The 18,967-nt window shown below is 40.5% G+C and overlaps 1 protein-coding gene across 5 annotated transcripts in view; it reads left to right on the forward strand.

Annotated features, from left to right (window-relative positions):
• zda (peptidyl-prolyl cis-trans isomerase zonda) overlaps positions 1–18,967 on the forward strand; it is a 180,014-nt gene that overhangs the window by 106,290 nt on the left and 54,757 nt on the right. For all 5 annotated transcript variants that reach the window (XM_071656149.1, XM_071656150.1, XM_071656147.1 and 2 more), the window contains exon 5: positions 13,682–13,816. In XM_071656149.1, the coding sequence (XP_071512250.1) occupies positions 13,682–13,816 (135 nt within the window). The remainder of the gene's footprint in view (positions 1–13,681; positions 13,817–18,967) is intronic.

Raw genomic sequence — 18,967 nt, forward strand, 5'->3', positions numbered from 1 at the left:
TAAAGTGCGTAAGACAAGGAAGCAAATGGGAACTTCAGTGAAGGGCGCAAATGGGGAGGTGATAACAAGTAGTGGTGATGTGAGAAGGAGATGGAGTGAGTATTTTGAAGGTTTGTTGAATGTGTTTGATGATAGAGTGGCAGATATAGGGTGTTTTGGTCGAGGTGGTGTGCAAAGTGAGAGGGTTAGGGAAAATGATTTGGTAAACAGAGAAGAGGTAGTGAAAGCTTTGTGGAAGATGAAAGCCGGCAAGGCAGCGGGTTTGGATGGTATTGCAGTGGAATTTATTAAAAAAGGGGGTGACTGTATTGTTGACTGGTTGGTAAGGTTATTTAATGTATGTATGACTCATGGTGGGGTGCCTGAGGATTGACGGAATGCGTGGATAGTGCCATTGTACAAAGGCAAGGGGGATAAGAGTGAGTGCTCAAATTACAGAGGTATAAGTTTGTTGAGTATTCCTGGTAAATTATATGGGAGGGTATTGATTGAGAGGGTGAAGGCATGTACAGAGCATCAGATTGGGGAAGAGCAGTGTGGTTTCAGAAGTGGTAGAGGATGTGTGGATCAGGTGTTTGCTTTGAAGAATGTATGTGGGAAATACTTAGAAAAGGAAATGGATTTGTATGTAGCATTTATGGATCTGGAGAAGGCATATGATAGAGTTGATAGAGATGCTCTGTGAAAGGTATTAAGAATATATGGTTGGGAGGAAAGTTGTTAGAAGCAGTGAAAAGTTTTTATCGAGGATGTAAGGCATGTGTACGTGTAGGAAAAGAGGAAAGTAATTGGTTCTCAGTGAATGTAGGTTTGCGGCAGGGGTGTGTGATGTCTCCATTGTTGTTTAATTTGTTTATGGATGGGGTTGTTAGGGAGGTAAATGCAAGAGTTTTGGAAAGAGGGGCAAGTATGAAGTCTGTTGGGGATGAGAGAGCTTGGGAAGTGAGTCAGTTGTTTTTCACTGATGATACAGCGCTGGTGGCTGATTCATGTGAGAAACTGCAGAAGCAGGTGACTGAGTTTGGTAAAGTGTGTGGAAGAAGAAAGTTAAGAGTAAATGTGAATAAGAGCAAGGTTATTAGGTACAGTAGGGTTGAGGGTCAAGTCAATTGGGAGGTGAGTTTGAATGGAGAAAAACTGGAGGAAGTGAAGTGTTTTAGATATCTGGGAGTGGATCTGGCAGCGGATGGAACCATGGAAGCGGAAGTGGATCATAGGGTGGGGGAGGGGGCGAAAATTCTGGGGGCCTTGAAGAATGTGTGGAAGTCGAGAACATTATCTCGGAAAGCAAAAATGGGTATGTTTGAAGGAATAGTGGTTCCAACAATGTTGTATGGTTGCGAGTCGTGGGCTATGGATAGAGTTGTGCGCAGGAGGGTGGATGTGCTGGAAATGAGATGTTTGAGGACAATGTGTGGTGTGAGGTGGTTTCATCGAGTGAGTAACGTAAGGGTAAGAGAGATGTGTGGAAATAAAAAGAGCGTGGTTGAGAGAGCAGAAGAGGGTGTTTTGAAGTGGTTTGGGCACATGGAGAGGATGAGTGAGGAAAGATTGACCAAGAGGATATATGTGTCGGAGGTGGAGGGAACAAGGAGAAGAGGGAGACCAAATTGGAGGTGGAGGGATGGAGTTAAAAAGATTTTGTGTGATCGGGGCCTGAACATGCAGGAGGATGAAAGGAGGGCAAGGAATAGAGTGAATTGGAGCGATGTGGTATACCGGGGTTGACGTGCTGTCAGTGGATTGAATCAAGGCATGTGAAGCGTCTGGGGTAAACCATGGAAAGCTGTGTAGGTATGTATATTTGCGTGTGTGGACGTATGTATATACATGTGTATGGGGGGGGTTGGGCCATTTCTTTCGTCTGTTTCCTTGCGTCTGTTTTTTCCAAAAGAAGGAACAGAGAAGAGGTCCAGGTGAGGATAATCCCTCAAAGGCCCAGTCCTCTGTTCTTAACGCTACCTCGCTATCGCGGGAAATAGCGAATAGTATGAAAAAAAAAAAAAAAAAAAATATATATATATATATATATATATATATATATATTATCCCTGGGGATAGGGGATTAAGAATACTTCCCACGTATTCCCTGCGTGTCGTAGAAGGCGACTAAAAGGGGAGGGAGCGGGAGGCTGGAAATCCTCCCCTCTCGTATTTTTTTTTAATTTTCCAAAAGAAGGAACAGAGGGGGGTCAGGTGAGGATATTCCACCAAGGCCCAGTCCTCTGTTCTTAACGCTACCTCGCTAATGCGGGAAATGGCGAATAGTTTAAAAGAAAGAAAGAATATATATATATATATATATATATATATATATATATATATATATATATATATATATATATATATATATATATATAGCCCATGCCTCTGTGTCACTCTGTGGCTGAGATGTGGCACAGCGCACGGGGTCCGCCCGATACGTGATGTTGCGTCATGCGGGGTCAAGGGTTCGATCCTGGGATTTGTATGTGATGGTGAGGTGGGTATGTATATATGTGTATATATATATATATATATATATATATTTTTTTTTTTTTTATACTTTGTCGCTGTCTCCCGCGTTTGCGAGGTAGCGCAAGGAAACAGACGAAAGAAATGGCCCCCCCCCCCCATACACATGTATATACATACATCCACACACGCAAATATACATACCTACACAGCTTTCCATGGTTTACCCCAGACGCTTCACATGCCTTGATTCAATCCACTGACAGCACGTCAACCCCGGTATACCACATCGCTCCAATTCACTCTATTCCTTGCCCTCCTTTCACCCTCCTGCATGTTCAGGCCCCGATCACACAGAATCTTTTTCACTCCATCTTTCCACCTCCAATTTGGTCTCCCTCTTCTCCTCGTTTCCTCCACCTCCGACACATATATCCTCTTGGTCAATCTTTCCTCACTCATTCTCTCCATGTGCCCAAACCACTTCAAAACACCCTCTTCTGCTCTCTCAACCACGCTCTTTTTATTTCCACACATCTCTCTTACCCTTACATTACTCACTCGATCAAACCACCTCACACCACACATTGTCCTCAAACATCTCATTTCCAGCACATCCATCCTCCTGCGCACAACTCTATTCATAGCCCACGCCTCGCAACCATACAACATTGTTGGAACCACTATTCCTTCAAACATACCCATTTTTGCTTTCCGAGATAATGTTCTCGACTCCCACACATTCTTCAAGGCCCCCAGAATTTTCACCCCCTCCCCCACCCTATGCTCCACTTCCGCTTCCATGGTTCCATCCGCTGCCAGATCCACTCCCAGATATCTAAAACACTTCACTTCCTCCAGTTTTTCTCCATTCAAACTCACCTCCCAATTGACTTGACCCTCAACCCTACTGTACCTAATAACCTTGCTCTTATTCACATTTACTCTTAACTTTCTTCTTCCACACACTTTACCAAACTCAGTCACCAGCTTCTGCAGTTTCTCACATGAATCAGCCACCAGCGCTGTATCATCAGCGAACAACAACTAACTCACTTCCCAAGCTCTCTCATCCCCAACAGACTTCATACTTGCCCCTCTTTCCAAAACTCTTGCATTTACCTCCCTAACAACCCCATCCATAAACAAATTAAACAACCATGGAGACATCACACACCCCTGCCGCAAACCTACATTCACTGAGAACCAATCACTTTCCTCTCTTCCTACACGTACACATGCCTTACATCCTCGATAAAAACTTTTCACTGCTTCGAACAACCACCCTCCCACACCATATATTCTTAATACCTTCCACAGAGCATCTCTATCAACTCTATCATATGCCTTCTCCAGATCCATAAATGCTACATACAAATCCATTTGCTTTTCTAAGTATTTCTCACATACATTCTTCAAAGCAAACACCTGATCCACACATCCTCTACCACTTCTGAAACCACACTGCTCTTCCCCAATCTGATGCTCTGTACATGCCTTCACCCTCTCAATCAATACCCTCCCATATAATTTACCAGGAATACTCAACAAACTTATACCTCTGTAATTTGAGCACTCACTCTTATCCCCTTTGCCTTTGTACAATGGCACTATGCACGCATTCCGCCAATCCTCAGGCACCTCACCATGAGTCATACATACATTAAATAACCTTACCAACCAGTCAACAATACAGTCACCCCCTTTTTTAATAAATTCCACTGCAATACCATCCAAACCTGCTGCCTTGCCGGCTTTCATCTTCCGCAAAGCTTTCACTACCTCTTCTCTGTTTACCAAATCATTTTCCCTAACCCTCTCACTTTGCACACCACCTCGACCAAAACACCCTATATCTGCCACTCTATCATCAAACACATTCAACAAACCTTCAAAATACTCACTCCATCTCCTTCTCACATCACCACTACTTGTTATCACCTCCCCATTTGCGCCCTTCACTGAAGTTCCCATTTGCTCCCTTGCCTTACGCACTTTATTTACCTCCTTCCAGAACATCTTTTTATTCTCCCTAAAATTTACTGATAGTCTCTCACCCCAACTCTCATTTGCCCTTTTTTTCACCTCTTGCACCTTTCTCTTGACCTCCTGTCTCTTTCTTTTATACATCTCCCACTCAATTGCATTTTTTCCCTGCAAAAATCGTCCAAATGCCTCTCTCTTCTCTTTCACTAATACTCTTACTTCTTCATCCCACCACTCACTACCCTTTCTAATCAACCCACCTCCCACTCTTCTCATGCCACAAGCATCTTTTGTGCAATCCGTCACTGATTCCCTAAATACATCCCATTCCTCCCCCACTCCCCTTGCTTCCATTGTTCTCACCTTTTTCCATTCTGTACTCAGTCTCTCCTGGTATTTCCTCACACAGGTCTCCTTCTCAAGCTCACTTACTCTCACCACCCTCTTCACCCCAACATTCACTCTTCTTTTCTGAAAACCCATACAGATCTTCACCTTAGCCTCCTCAAGATAATGATCAGACATCCCTCCAGTTGCACCTCTCAGCACATTAACATCCAAAAGTCTCTCTTTCGCACGCCTGTCAATTAACACGTAATCCAATAACGCTCTCTGGCCATCTCTCCTACTTACATAAGTATACTTATGTATATCTCGCTTTTTAAACCAGGTATTCCCAATCATCAGTCCTTTTTCAGCACATAAATCTACAAGCTCTTCACCATTTCCATTTACAACACTGAACACCCCATGTATACCAATTATTCCCTCAACTGCCACATTATATATATATATATATATATATATATATATATATATATATATATATATATTATCCCTGGGGATAGGGGAGAGAGAATACTTCCCACGTATTCCCTGCGTGTCGTAGAAGGCGACTAAAAGGGGAGGGAGCGGGGTGCTGGAAATCCTCCCCTCTCATTATTTTTTTTTTAATTTTCCAAAAGAAGGAACAGAGAAGGGGACCAGGTGAGGATATTCCCTCCAAGGGCCTGTTCTCTGTTCTTAACGCTACCTCGCTAACGCGGGAAATGGCGAATAGTTTGAAAAAAAATATATATATATATATATATATATATATATATATATATATATATATATATATATATATATATATATATGGAGACATCACACAAAGACATCACACAAAGTATAATAAATAAAATAATATATATATATATATATATATATATATATATATATATATATATATATATATATATATATATTTTTTTTTTTTTTTTTGCTTTGTCGCTGTCTCCCGCATTTGCGAGGTAGCGCAAGGAAACAGACGAAAGAAATGGCCCAACCCACCCCCATACACATGTATATACATACGTCCACACACGCAAATATACATAACAACACAGCTTTCCATGGATTACCCCAGACGCTTCACATGCCTTGATTCAATCCACTGACAGCACGTCAACCCCGGTATACCACATCGCTCCAATTCACTCTATTCCTTGCCCTCCTTTCACCCTCCTGCATGTTCAGGCCCCGATCACACAAAATCTTTTTCACTCCATCTTTCCACCTCCAATTTGGTCTCCCTCTTCTCCTCGTTCCCTCCACCTCCGACACGTAAGTCCTCTTGGTCAATCTTTCCTCACTCATCCTCTCCATGTGACCAAACCATTTCAAAACACTCTCTTCTGCTCTCTCAATCACGCTCTTTTTATTTCCACACATCTCTCTTACCCTTACGTTACTTACTCGATCAAACCACCTCACACCACACATATTCCTCAAACATCTCATTTCCAGCACATCCATCCTCCTGCGCACAACTCTATCCATAGTCCACGCCTCGCAACCATACAACATTGTTGGAACCACTATTCCTTCAAACATACCCATTTTTGCTTTCCGAGATAATGTTCTCGACTTCCACACATTCTTCCATGCTCCCAGAATTTTCGCCCCCTCCCCCACCCTATGATCCACTTCCGCTTCCATGGTTCCATCCGCTGCCAGATCCACTCCCAGATATCTAAAACACTTTATTTCCACCAGTTTTTCTCCATTCAAACTTACCTCCCAATTGACTTGACCCTAAACCCTACTTTACCTAATAACCTTGCTCTTATTCACATTTATTCTTAACTTTCTTCTTTCACACACTTTACCAAACTCAGTCACCAGCTTCTGCAGTTTCTCACATGAATCAGCCACCAGCACTGTATCATCAGCGAACAACAACTGACTCACTTCCCAAGCTCTCTCATCCCCAACAGACTTCATACTTGCCCTTCTTTCCAAAACTCTTGCATTCACCTCCCTAACAACCCCATCCATAAACAAATTAAACAACCATATATATATATATATATATATATATATATATATATATATATATTTTTTTTTTTTTTTTTTTTTTTTTTTTTTTATACTTTGTCACTGTCTCCCGCGTTTGCGAGGTAGCATATATATATATATATATATATATATATCCCTGGGGATAGGGGAGAAAGAATACTTCCCACGTATTCCCTGCGTGTCGTAGAAGGCGACTAAAAGGGAAGGGAGCGGGGGCTGGAAATCCTTCCCTCGTTTTTTTTTTTAATTTTCCAAAAGAAGGAACAGAGAAGGGGGCCAGGTGAGGGTATTCCCTCAAAGGCCCAGTCCTCTGTTCTTAACGCTACCTCGTTATCGCGGGAAATGGCGAATAGTATGAAAAAAAAAAAAAAATATATATATATATATATATATATATATATATATATATATATATATATATATATATATATATATATATGAAAAATATATATATATATATATATATATATATATATATATATATTTTTATTCTATTTATTTTGCTTTGTCGCTGTCTCCCGCATTTGCGAGGTAGCGCAAGGAAACAGACAAAAGAAATGGCCCAACCCACCCCCATACACATGTATATACATACACGTCCACACACGCAAATATACATACCAATACATCCCAACGTACACACATACACACACACACACACACACACATATACACACATGCACGCAACTCACACTGTCTGCCCCCATTCATTCCCATCGCCACCCCACCAAACATGGAACAACATCCCCCTCCCCCACCATGTGCGCGAGGTAGCGCCAGGAAAAGACAACAAAGGCCCCATTCGTTCACACTCAGTCTCCAGCTGTCATGCAACAATGCCCGAAACCACAGCTCCCTTTCCACATCCAGGCCCCACACAACTTTCCATTGATTACCCCAGACGCTTCACATGCCCTGATTCAATCCATTGAGAGAATGTCGACCCCAGTATACCACATCGATCCAATTCACTCTATTCCTTGCCTGCCTTTCACCCTCCTGCATGTTCAGGCCCCGATCACTCAAAATCTTTTTCACTCCATCTTTCCACCTCCAGTTTGGTCTTCCACTTCTCCTCTTTCCCTCCACCTCCGACACATATATCCTCTTGGTCAATCTTTCCTCACTCATTCTCTCCATGTGCCCAAACCATTTCAAAACACCCTCTTCTGCTCTCTCAACCACGCTCTTTTTATTTCCACACATCTCTCTTACCCTTACATTACTTACTCGATCAAACCACCTCACACCACACATTGTCCTCAAACACCTCATTCCCAGCACATCCAGACTCCTTTGCACAACTCTATCCGTAGCCCACGCCTCGCAACCATACAACATTGTTGGAACCAGTATTCCTTCAAACATACCCATTTTTGCTCTCCGAGATCATGTTCTCGACTTCCACACATTCTTCAAGGCTCCCAGAATTTTCACCCCCTCCCCCACTCTATGATTCACATTCGCTTCCATGGTTCCATCCGCTGCCAAATCCACTCCCAGATATTTAAAACATTTCACTTCCTCCAGTTTTTCTCCATTCAAACTTACCTCCCAATTCACTTGACCCTCAACCCTACTGTACCTAATAACCTTACTCTTATTCACATTTACTCTCAACTTTCTTCTTTCACACACTTTACCAAACTCAGTCACTAGCTTCTGCAGTTTCTCACATGAATCACCCACCAGCGCTGTATCATCAGCGAACAACAACTGATTCACTTCCTAAGCTCTCTCATCCACAACAGACTGCATACTTGCCTCTCTTTCCAAAACTCTTGCATTCACCTCCCAAACAACCCCATCCATAAACAAATTAAACAACCATGGAGATATCACACACCCCTGCCACAAACCTACATTCACTGAGAACCAATCCTTTCCTCTCTTCCTACACGTAAACATGCCTTACATCCTCGATAAAAACTTTTCACTGCTTCTAACAACTTGCCTCCCACACCATATATTCTTAATACCTTCCACGTATATATATATATATTTTTTTTCTTTGCTTTGTCGCTGTCTCCCACATTTGCGAGGTAGCGCAAGGAAACAGATGAAAGAAATGGCCCAATCCACCCCCATACACATGTATATACATACGTCCACACACGCAAATATACATACCTACACAGCTTTCCATGGTTTACCCCAGACGCTTCACATGCCCTGATTCAATCCACTGACAGCAGGTCAACCCCGGTATACCACATCGATCCAATTCACTCTATTCCTTGCCCTCCTTTCACCCTCCTGCATGTTCAGGCCCTGATCACACAAAATCTTTTTCACTCCATCTTTCCACCTCCAATTTGGTCTCCCACTTCTCCTCGTTCCCTCCACCTCTGACACATATATCCTCTTGGTCAATCTTTCCTCACTCATTCTCTCCATGTGACCAAACAATTTCAAAACACCCTCTTCTGCTTTCTCAACCACACCCTTTTACTACCACACATCTCTCTTACCCTTTCATTCCTTACTTGATCAAACCACCTCACACCACATATTGTCCTCAAACATCTCATTTCCAGCACATCCACCCTCCTCCGCACAACTCTATCTATAGCACACGCCTCGCAACCATATAACATTGTTGGAACCACTATTCCTTCAAACATACCCATTTTTGCTTTCCGAGATAATGTTCTCGACTTCCACACATTCTTCAACGCTCCCAGAACGTTCGCCCCGTCCCCCACCCTATGATTCACTTCTGCTCCCATGGTTCCATCCGCTGCCAAATCCACTCCCAGATATCTAAAACACTTCACTTCCTCCAGTTTTTCTCCATTTAAACTTACCTCCAAATTGACTTGTCCGTTAACCCTACTCTACCTAATAACCTTGCTCTTATTCACATTTACTTTCAGCTTTCTTCTTTCACACACTATACCAAACTCAGTCACCAGCTTCTGCAGTTTCTCACACGAATCAGCCACCAGCACTGTATCATCAGCGAACAACAACTGATTCACTTCCCAAGCACTCTCATCCATAAAAGACTGCATACTTGCCCCTCTTTCCAAAACTCGTACATTCACCTCCCTAACAACCCCGTCCATAAACAAATTAAACAACCATGGAGACATCACACACCCCAGCCGCAAACCAACATTCACTGAGAACCAATCACTTTCTTCTCTTCCTTCATGTATACATGCCTTACATCCTCGATAAAAACTTTTCACTGCTTCTAGCAACTTGCCTCCCACACCATATATTCCTAATACCTTCCACAGAGCATCTCTATCAACTCATCATAATGCCATCTCCAGATCCATAAATGCTATATACAAAGCCATTTGCTTTTCTAAGTATTTTTCACATACATTCTTCAAAACAAATACCTGGTCCGCACATCCTCTACCACTTCTGAAACCACACTGCTCTTCCCCAATCTGATGCTGTGTACATGCCTTCACCCTCTCAATCAATACCCTGTAATTTGAGCATTCACTCTTATCCCCTTTGCCTTTGTACAATGGCACTATGCAAGCATTCCCCTATCCTCAGGCGCCTCACCATGAGTCATACATACATTAAATAACCTTACCAACCAGTTAACACTACAGTCACCCCTTTTTCACTAAATTCCACTGCAATACCATCCAAACCTGCTGCCTTGCCGGCTTTCATCTTCCACAAAGCTTTTACTACCTCTTCTCTGTTTACCAAATCATTCTCCCTAACTCTATCACTTTGCACACCACCTCGACCAAAACACCCTATATCTGCCACTCTATCATCAAACACATTCAACAAACCTTCAAAATACTCACTGCATCTCCTCACATCACCACTACTTGTTATCACCTCCCCATTAGCCCCCTTCACTGAAGTTCCCATTGATTCCCTTGTCTTACACACTTTATTTACCTCCTTCCAAAACATCTTTTAATTCTCCCTAAAATTTAATGATACTCTCTTACCCCAACTCTCATTTGCCCTCTTTTTCACCTCTTGCACCTTTCTCTTGACCTCCTGCCTCTTTCTTTTATACATCTCCCACTCATTTGCATTATTTCCCTGCAAAAATCGTCCAAATGCCTCTCTATTCTCTTTCACTAACAATCTTACTTCTTCATTCCACCACTCACTACCCTTTCTAATCAACCCACCTCCCACGCTTCTCACGCCACAAGCATCTTTTGCTCAAGCCATCACTGCTTCCCTAAATACATTCCATTCCTCCCCCACTCCCCTTATGTCTTTTGTTCCCACCTTTTTCCATTCTGTTCTCATTCTCTCCTGGTACTTCCCCACACAAGCCTCCTTACCAAGCTCACTTACTCTCACCACTCTCTTCACCCCATATTCTCTCTTCTTTTCTGAAAACCTCTACAAATCTTCACTTTCATTTCCACAAGATAATGATCAGACATCCCTCCAGTTGCACTTCTCAGCACATTAACATCCAAAAGTCTCTCTTTCACGCACCTATCAATTGACAGATAATCCAATAACGCTCTCTGGCCATCTCTCCTACTTACATACGTATACTTATGTATATCTCTCTTTTTAAACCAGGTATTCCCAATCACCAGTCCTTTTTCAGCACATAAATCTACAAGCTCTTCACCATTTCCATTTACAACACTGAGCACCCCATGTACACCAATTATTCCCTCAACTGCCACATTATTCACCTTTGCATTCAAATCACCCATCTTTATAACTCGGTATCGTGCATCAAAACTACTAACACACTCACTCAGCTGCTCCCAAAACACTTGCCTCTCATGATCTTTTTTCTCATGCCCAGGTGCATATGCACCAATAATCACCCATCTCTCTTCCATCCACTTTCAGTTTTACTTTCTTACACTGTATCACATACTCCCACCACTCCTGTTTCAGGAGTAGTGCTACTCCTTCCCATGCTCTTGTCCTTTCACTAACCCCTGACTTTTTACTCCCAAGACATTCCCAAACCACTCTTCCTCTTTACCCTTGAGCTTCGTTTCTCTCGGAGCCAAAACATCCAGGTTCCTTTTCTCAAACATACTACCTATCTCTCCTTTTTTCTCATCTTGGTTACATCCACACCCCATTTAGACACCCCAATCTGACCCTTCGAGGAGGATGAGCACTCCTCGCGTGACTTCTTCTTCTGTTTCCCCTTTTAGAAAGTTAAAATACAAGGAGGGTAGGGTTTCCAGACCCCTGCTCCCGTCCCTTTTAGTCGCCTTCTACGACATGAGGAATGCGTGGGAAGTATGTATTTGTATGTCGCATAAATGCTACATACAAATCCATTTGTTTTTCTAAGTATTTCTCACATACATTCTTCAAATCAAACACCTGATCCACACATCCTCTACCACTTCTGAAACCACACTGCTCCTCCCTAATCTGATGCTCTGTACATGCTTTCACCCTTTCAATCAATACTCTACCATATAGTTTCCCAGGAATACACAACAAACTTATGCTTCTGTAATTTGAGCACTCACCTTTATCCCCTTTGCCTTTGTACAGTGGCACTATGCATGCATTCCACCAATCCTCAGGCACCTCACCATGAGTCATACATACATTAAATATCCTTACCAACCAGTCAACAATACAGTCACCCCCTTTTTTAATAAATTCCACTGCAATACCATCCAAACCAGCTGCCTTGCCTGCTTTCATCTTTCACAAAGCTTTTACTACCTCTTCCCTGTTTACCAAATCATTCTCCCTAACCCTCTCACTTCGCACACCACCTCGACAAAACACCCTATATCTGCCACTATATCATCTAACACATTCAACAACCCTTCAAAATACTCATTCCATCTCCTTCTCACATCACCACTACTTGTTATTACCTCCTCATTAGCCCTCTTCACTGATGTTCCCATTCGTTTTCTTGTCTTACACACTCTATTTACCTCCTTACAAAACATCTTTATATTCTCCCTATAATTTAATGTTACTCTCTCACCCCAACTCTCATTTGCCCTCTTTTTCACCTCTTGCACCCGTCTCTTGACCTCCTGCCGCTTTCTTTTATACATCTCCCTGTCATTTGCATTATTTCGCTGCAAAAATCGTCCGAATGCCTCTTTCTTCTCTTTCACTAATGATCTTATTTATTCATCCCACCACTCTACCCTTTCTAATCTGCCCACCTCCCATGCTTCTCATGCCACAAGCATCTTTTGTGCAAGCCATCACTGCTTCCCTAAATACATCCCATTCCTCCCCCACTCCCCTAATGTCCTTTACTCTCACCTTTTTCCATTCTGCACTCAGTCTCTCCTGGTACTTCCTCACACAAGTCTCCTTCCCAAGCTCACTTACTCTCACCACTCTCTTCACCCCAACTTTCTCCCTTCTTTTCTGAGAACCTTTACAAATCTTCACCTTTGCCTCCACAAGATAATGATCAGACATCCCTCCAGTTGCACCTCTCAGCACATTAACATCCAAAAATCTCTTTCACGTGCCTATCAATTAACGCGTAATCCAATAACGCTCTCTGGCCATCTCTCCTACTTACATACGTATACTTATGTATATCTCTCTTTTGAAACCAGGTATTCCCAATCACCAGTCCTTTTTCAGCACATAAATCTACAAGCTCTTCACCATTTCCATTTACAACACTGAACACCCATGTACACCAATTATTCCCTCAACTGCCATATTACTCACCTTTGCATTAAAATCACCCATCACTACAACCCGGTCTCATGCATCAATATTACTAACACACTCACTCAGCTGCTCTTAAAACACTTGCCTCTCATGATCTTTCTTCTCATGCCCAGGTGCACAGGCACCAATAATCACCAATATCTGTTAGTTAAATATACTAATACAAAATATTTTAACATCCGCATAATCCATACAAAAAAGAATACCCTCAGACTGACATTTGTAAGTTTTAATAAATTATTTTCTCTAGATTTGCATATGGAACCAAGGGTCTACCACCAGACATCCTTCCAGAGAGCAGTGTCACCTACAGGGTGGAACTTGTTGATTTTGCACCAGATGAGGATCCTTGTTCTCTACCTATAGCTAAACGTATGGTTATTGGGTAAGTTTTTAGATATTCATCTGACTAACTGGATGTTTGTGACTATGTTGTATTTTCAAGTATGAATATCTGTTATCCTTGGAGATGTCCTAAAAAGAGCACTACTTATATAATTCCTGCATGTCATAGAAGTTTACTAAGAAGGATAAGAGTGGAAAGGAGCTGCAATTCCTTTTCTCCTGCATTATCTCCCTTTTACATAGGGGATGAAGGAAGGATCAAGCTAGAACTTTTCCTTAAAGGTTAGGTCTGGATGTATGAATGTCTGTGGTTATGACTAGAGGGAAAAGAATGAAGAGATAGGTGCCATGCTTGATGGGATATGCTTAGGTGTGCTGGCTCTAAGTCAAACAAAGGTGAAGGATTAGGGGCAAGAACGGATACGGGTTGTTCAGGGGTAAAGTCAAAAGTATTATGAGCTGTGGGGCTGTGTATAAGTTTGCAAGGAACTAAGTTCAAAATGGGTGTGGGTTAGCTTGTAAGCAGATAATGAGAGGTTGTTGATTATTATTGCTCTTTACCTGGAAGTGAGAAGAGTAAAGAAATGAGGAAGGCATTTTTTTTAATACATGAGTGAGTGCTTTGACAGTTTTGATGCAAGGGATTGAATCATAGTGCTAAGGATCTGAATGCAAGGATGGTTAATTTGGCATTTAAGGAGTATTGGATCTATGTAAATGAAATTGGAAAAAAGCTTGTTGAGTTTTGTGCTGAAATTTTAATGGTGACCAAGAATACATGGATATTCTTGGGTGAGTGGGGTTTGGGCATCAGTGGGCATAAATCGATCAGGTGCTAATTTACAAGTGTGCAGAGGGGATGTTGGTTAATGTGAACATGCTCAGGGAGGCAGCAAATGGAATGTTTGGTCATCTCTAGGAAGAGGGGGAAAGTGAAAGTCGGTTGGTTTAAAGGATAGATGGTGTGTGTGAAAGAAATGGTGAAGATGAGCTTGGAAAAGTGGCTTGTGTTTAATGATATCAGGAGAGATTATTAAATAATGGTTAAGCAAGAGAGTAAATGATACGAGGGAAGTGCATGAGGAGTAAAAGTTATGTAGGGAAGCAGTAGATAATTGTGCAGGTGAAGTGAAGGGCATGTGAAAGATGGGATGTGGATGTACAGAAAAGGATTGTGAGGGTTGGAATAACAAAGTCAAGTTGCTAATGAAAGTGAAAAGGTAGGTGTATGGATTATATCTGAGGGGAAGGAGTTTCAGTAATTAGGAGGAATACAGAAGAATGTGACTGGAGGTTTGTATAGTTATAGAAGCTGAAAGAGAAGGTAAATGGGAAATGGGGGATAAAGAGAATCACTGAATTTTTGGAGAAAATAAGAAAATATTTGTGGAGGATAAATGATAAAAAGAATGACTGAATGAATATGGGTGACAGAACAGATGGGGAATTGTTAAAAGGTGGAGAAGGTTTGTAAAGAACATGAAGTGAATCCTTTGAAGGACTGCTTAATGTGTTGGGTGCCAGGGAGGTAAATGTCTTTTGTTTGAGATGAGATGAAATGTAGAGTAATAAAACCATGGTGAATGGGATTGTGAGAGGTAGTGAAAGCCTTGTGAAATGAAGTATAGAGCTAGGAGTGGTTGGAATTGCAGGTGACTGATTAATCAAGCTGTTAAGTGTATGTATTACCCAAGATGAGGTGAAGTATAAAAGCAAGAGGGACAAAAAATTAATTTGTGAATTGGTATAAATTATAAGTATTTTGAGTGTACCTGCTAAAGTGTGTTGGGGAGTGGTGATTAAGAAGGGAGTGTCATATACAGAGCAGCTAATTTGGGAAGAGCACATGGTTTCAGGACTGGTAGAGGATGTGTGTACCAGATGTTTACCTCAGAATATGTGTGAAAATTACTTGGAGATAGAAAGTGACACGTATGTGGCATTTGTGGGTTTAGTAACAGCATATGTTAGGATTAGCAGAATCATTATGGTAGGTGCTGCAGTTATAAGAGTAATAAGGGAGAGGGTGAGTTGCATCCAGTGAAGGTTGGCATGTGTCAAGGATGTGTGATCTAGACCAGGAGCTTAAGTTTTTTCAGTGTGCAAGTGATTATTTCAGCTGCCCCAAGTGGACAGAAAATAGCACAATTATTTTTTTTCTTATATGTGAAAAGATGCACAAAAAGTAATGTCAAAGAATTAGGACATGACTGTTGCTAGTTTGGGAAAAAGACATTATCTTCCAGATATGCCACTCTGATGTATGCAAGTTACATCCACTTATTTTGTAAGTTTTTGTTTATATCACTAGGTATAGAAAAGGTATCAAAACCATCTTTTTTCTCATGAATTAAGAGTTAATCATTTTAAGTTTAGGAAGAATACATTGTTTATTGGGCTGGCCATTCCTAAGAAAGGATAGCGAGGGTGTTGAAGGGTTGCAGCTGAGGGTGCAACAGGTGGGTTTGGGTACTACAGATTCAGCGAGTCCCTAGAAAAGGCTCTCATCCACCCACCATGATCACTAGCAGGTTTCTGAGACCTCCAGGCAGATCCAGTGACTCATCCTTCATTTGTGTTGCCACTTATGGCTAGCCAACAGAGTAGACAATTTGATGCAGAAAAATAATTTGTAGATTGACATTCATGGCATCATGTTACATAAAAGATTGATGTCCTTAGCACCAAAAGGCTTAAGGAAAGAATTGTCACATGCTGGAAGAGAGAACCAAAGTTTGTCCACTTATTATATAGACCCTCTATAACAAGTTGTCCGAGTCAAGCAAAGATCAAGGATTTCCAGTGAAGTAGCATAAGGTAGCTGCATACTCACTACTTGTATGTATGTAATTGTGATTTATCTATATACATGAAGGTGAAATCACAATTCAGTAGGAGTTCAAATACTTTTATTTAACATGTAATTTTTTCTATACATGCAGCACTACATGTTTTATGGAGACAGTGTGCCTCATCAGGAGAAACAATTCATTAAGGTTTTAAATCTCAACACCACCTTACAAATCCCATCTTCCAAGTGCCATGCTTGATGATACACTGGGCTGACCATTAAAGGGAAAGTGGAGGGTGCCTTGTGGTTGGGGGGGTTGGCCTGAGTGACGAGATATGTGTTCAGCTATTTTTCTCACGTCATTGTTTCTTGATAATTCTTTCATAATGATTTGGTTGATAATAGGATGTGCTTTAAAGTTACGTGGGGACAAGTTAAAGTTCTTAGTATTAGCAATCAAGACAGATTCAATGACGTTATGGGTAGCGTGATCAATTGAGGGGTACAGTGTGACTGGGTTGTTGAGGTGTACAGGTTGATCATTTTCTTGCCAGTGTTTAGTGATTGCATTTCTGTGGTCATCCCTGTGTACTGAATGACTATGCCAATAGCATCTCTCAGTTACTGTTTTTTGGCCCGGCCAATGTATACATCTTTACATGCCTTACATTTGATGGCATTAGCACCAGGGGCGTATCTAAGGGAAATAGTGCCTATGGCAAGCACTGAAATTGCGCACCTGGCTTGATTAAAAATGAACATACAGTGGATGAATATGAAAATATCTTTATTCATTATACTATGTTGCTGTCTCCTGCATTAGCGAGGCAGCACAAGGAAACAGACGAAAGAATGGCACAGTGTAATTATAAACTGTTGAAGAGTTAGGCCAAACTTGAATTTATATAAACTCTTAAAGACTTAAAGTTAAAGACTTATTTGATCAAAATTGTAACGTAGAAGCAGTAATGCAACTGATAGTAGCAAAATATTTCTACAGTTGAAAAGTACGCGAGTTTGTTTTTTTATCTCACAAACCAAACCATTAAAAAGTCAAGTGGGCTGCATATTTCAAAAAACAAACCTATCGAGTGGCACCCAGGGTACCTGCCCTAACCTACATACGCCACTGTAACTATTACCTTCAGTTTTTGGTATTTTTCTCAGAAAATAAGGCTTCCTTTAAAAACTCATTATAAGAAGTATTTTTCATGCTAAATACAAATCTGGTGTTAAAATAACATTTAATCCTCTTAATGACACCTAATTAAGCTGTTAAATGAAGTCAATTTTAAAATGTTTTTGTTCCTTTGCATCTTATTTAATGAGTATATATTGGTAAATGGGAGCATTATGACATATTTTTCATGATTATTTAAAGAACAGAAGTGTTTGAATATCTTATCTCAATTTTGAAACAAAAAGTTTTTTGAGCTAAAAAATACCCTGAATTTTTGGCATTTTTGTCAGAAAAACAGATTTCCTTTAAAATGTCATTATAAGAAGTACTTTTCATGCTGAATAAAAATCTGGTGTTAAAATATAATTTAGTTACCTTTATGACATTCAATTAAGCTGTTAAATGAAGTCAAATTAAAAATATTTTGTTCTCTGCATCGTATTTATTGGTAACTGGAAGCATTATGATATATTTTCCATGATTATTTCAAGTATAGAATTGGTTGAATATCTTATCTTTCAGTTTTGAAAGAAAAAGTTTTTAGAGCTAAAATAGATTTCGTTTAAAAACTCATTATAAGAAGTATATTTTTTGGTGAATGCAAATCTGGTATTAGAATATCATTTTGTCGGCTTTATGACATTCAATTAAGCTGTTGAATGAAGTTAATTTCAAAATATTTTGTGCTCGTTTGCATTGTATTTACTAGGTATGTCTCGGTAACTAAGAGCGTTATGATATATTTTCTATGATTATTTCAAGTATAGAAGTGCTTGAATATATTATCTTTCAATTATATTCAAAGAGTTTTATGAGCTAAAAAATACCCTGAACCTTCAATTTTTTGTATTTTTCTCAGAAAAATAGATTTCCTTTAAAAACTCAATATAAGAAGTATTTTTCTTGATGGATACAAACCTGGTGTTTAAATAATGTTTAGTCATCTCTATGACATTCAGTTAAGCTGTTAAATGAAGTCAATTTCAAAATATTTTCTGCTTTGCATCATATTTACTGGGTATGTATTGGTAAGTGAGAGCATTATATTTTCCATGATTATTTCAAGTATATAAGTGTTTGAATATTTTATCTTTCAATTTTGAAACAAAAAGTTTTTGGAGCCAAAAATACCCTGAACTGTTACTACCTTCAATTTTTGGCATTTTTCCCAGAAAAATAGATTTTCTTTAAAAACTCATAAGAAGTATTTTTCATGCTGA

The sequence above is a fragment of the Panulirus ornatus genome, chromosome 62 (assembly GCF_036320965.1).
Source record: "Panulirus ornatus isolate Po-2019 chromosome 62, ASM3632096v1, whole genome shotgun sequence".
Lineage (NCBI taxonomy): Eukaryota > Metazoa > Arthropoda > Malacostraca > Decapoda > Palinuridae > Panulirus > Panulirus ornatus.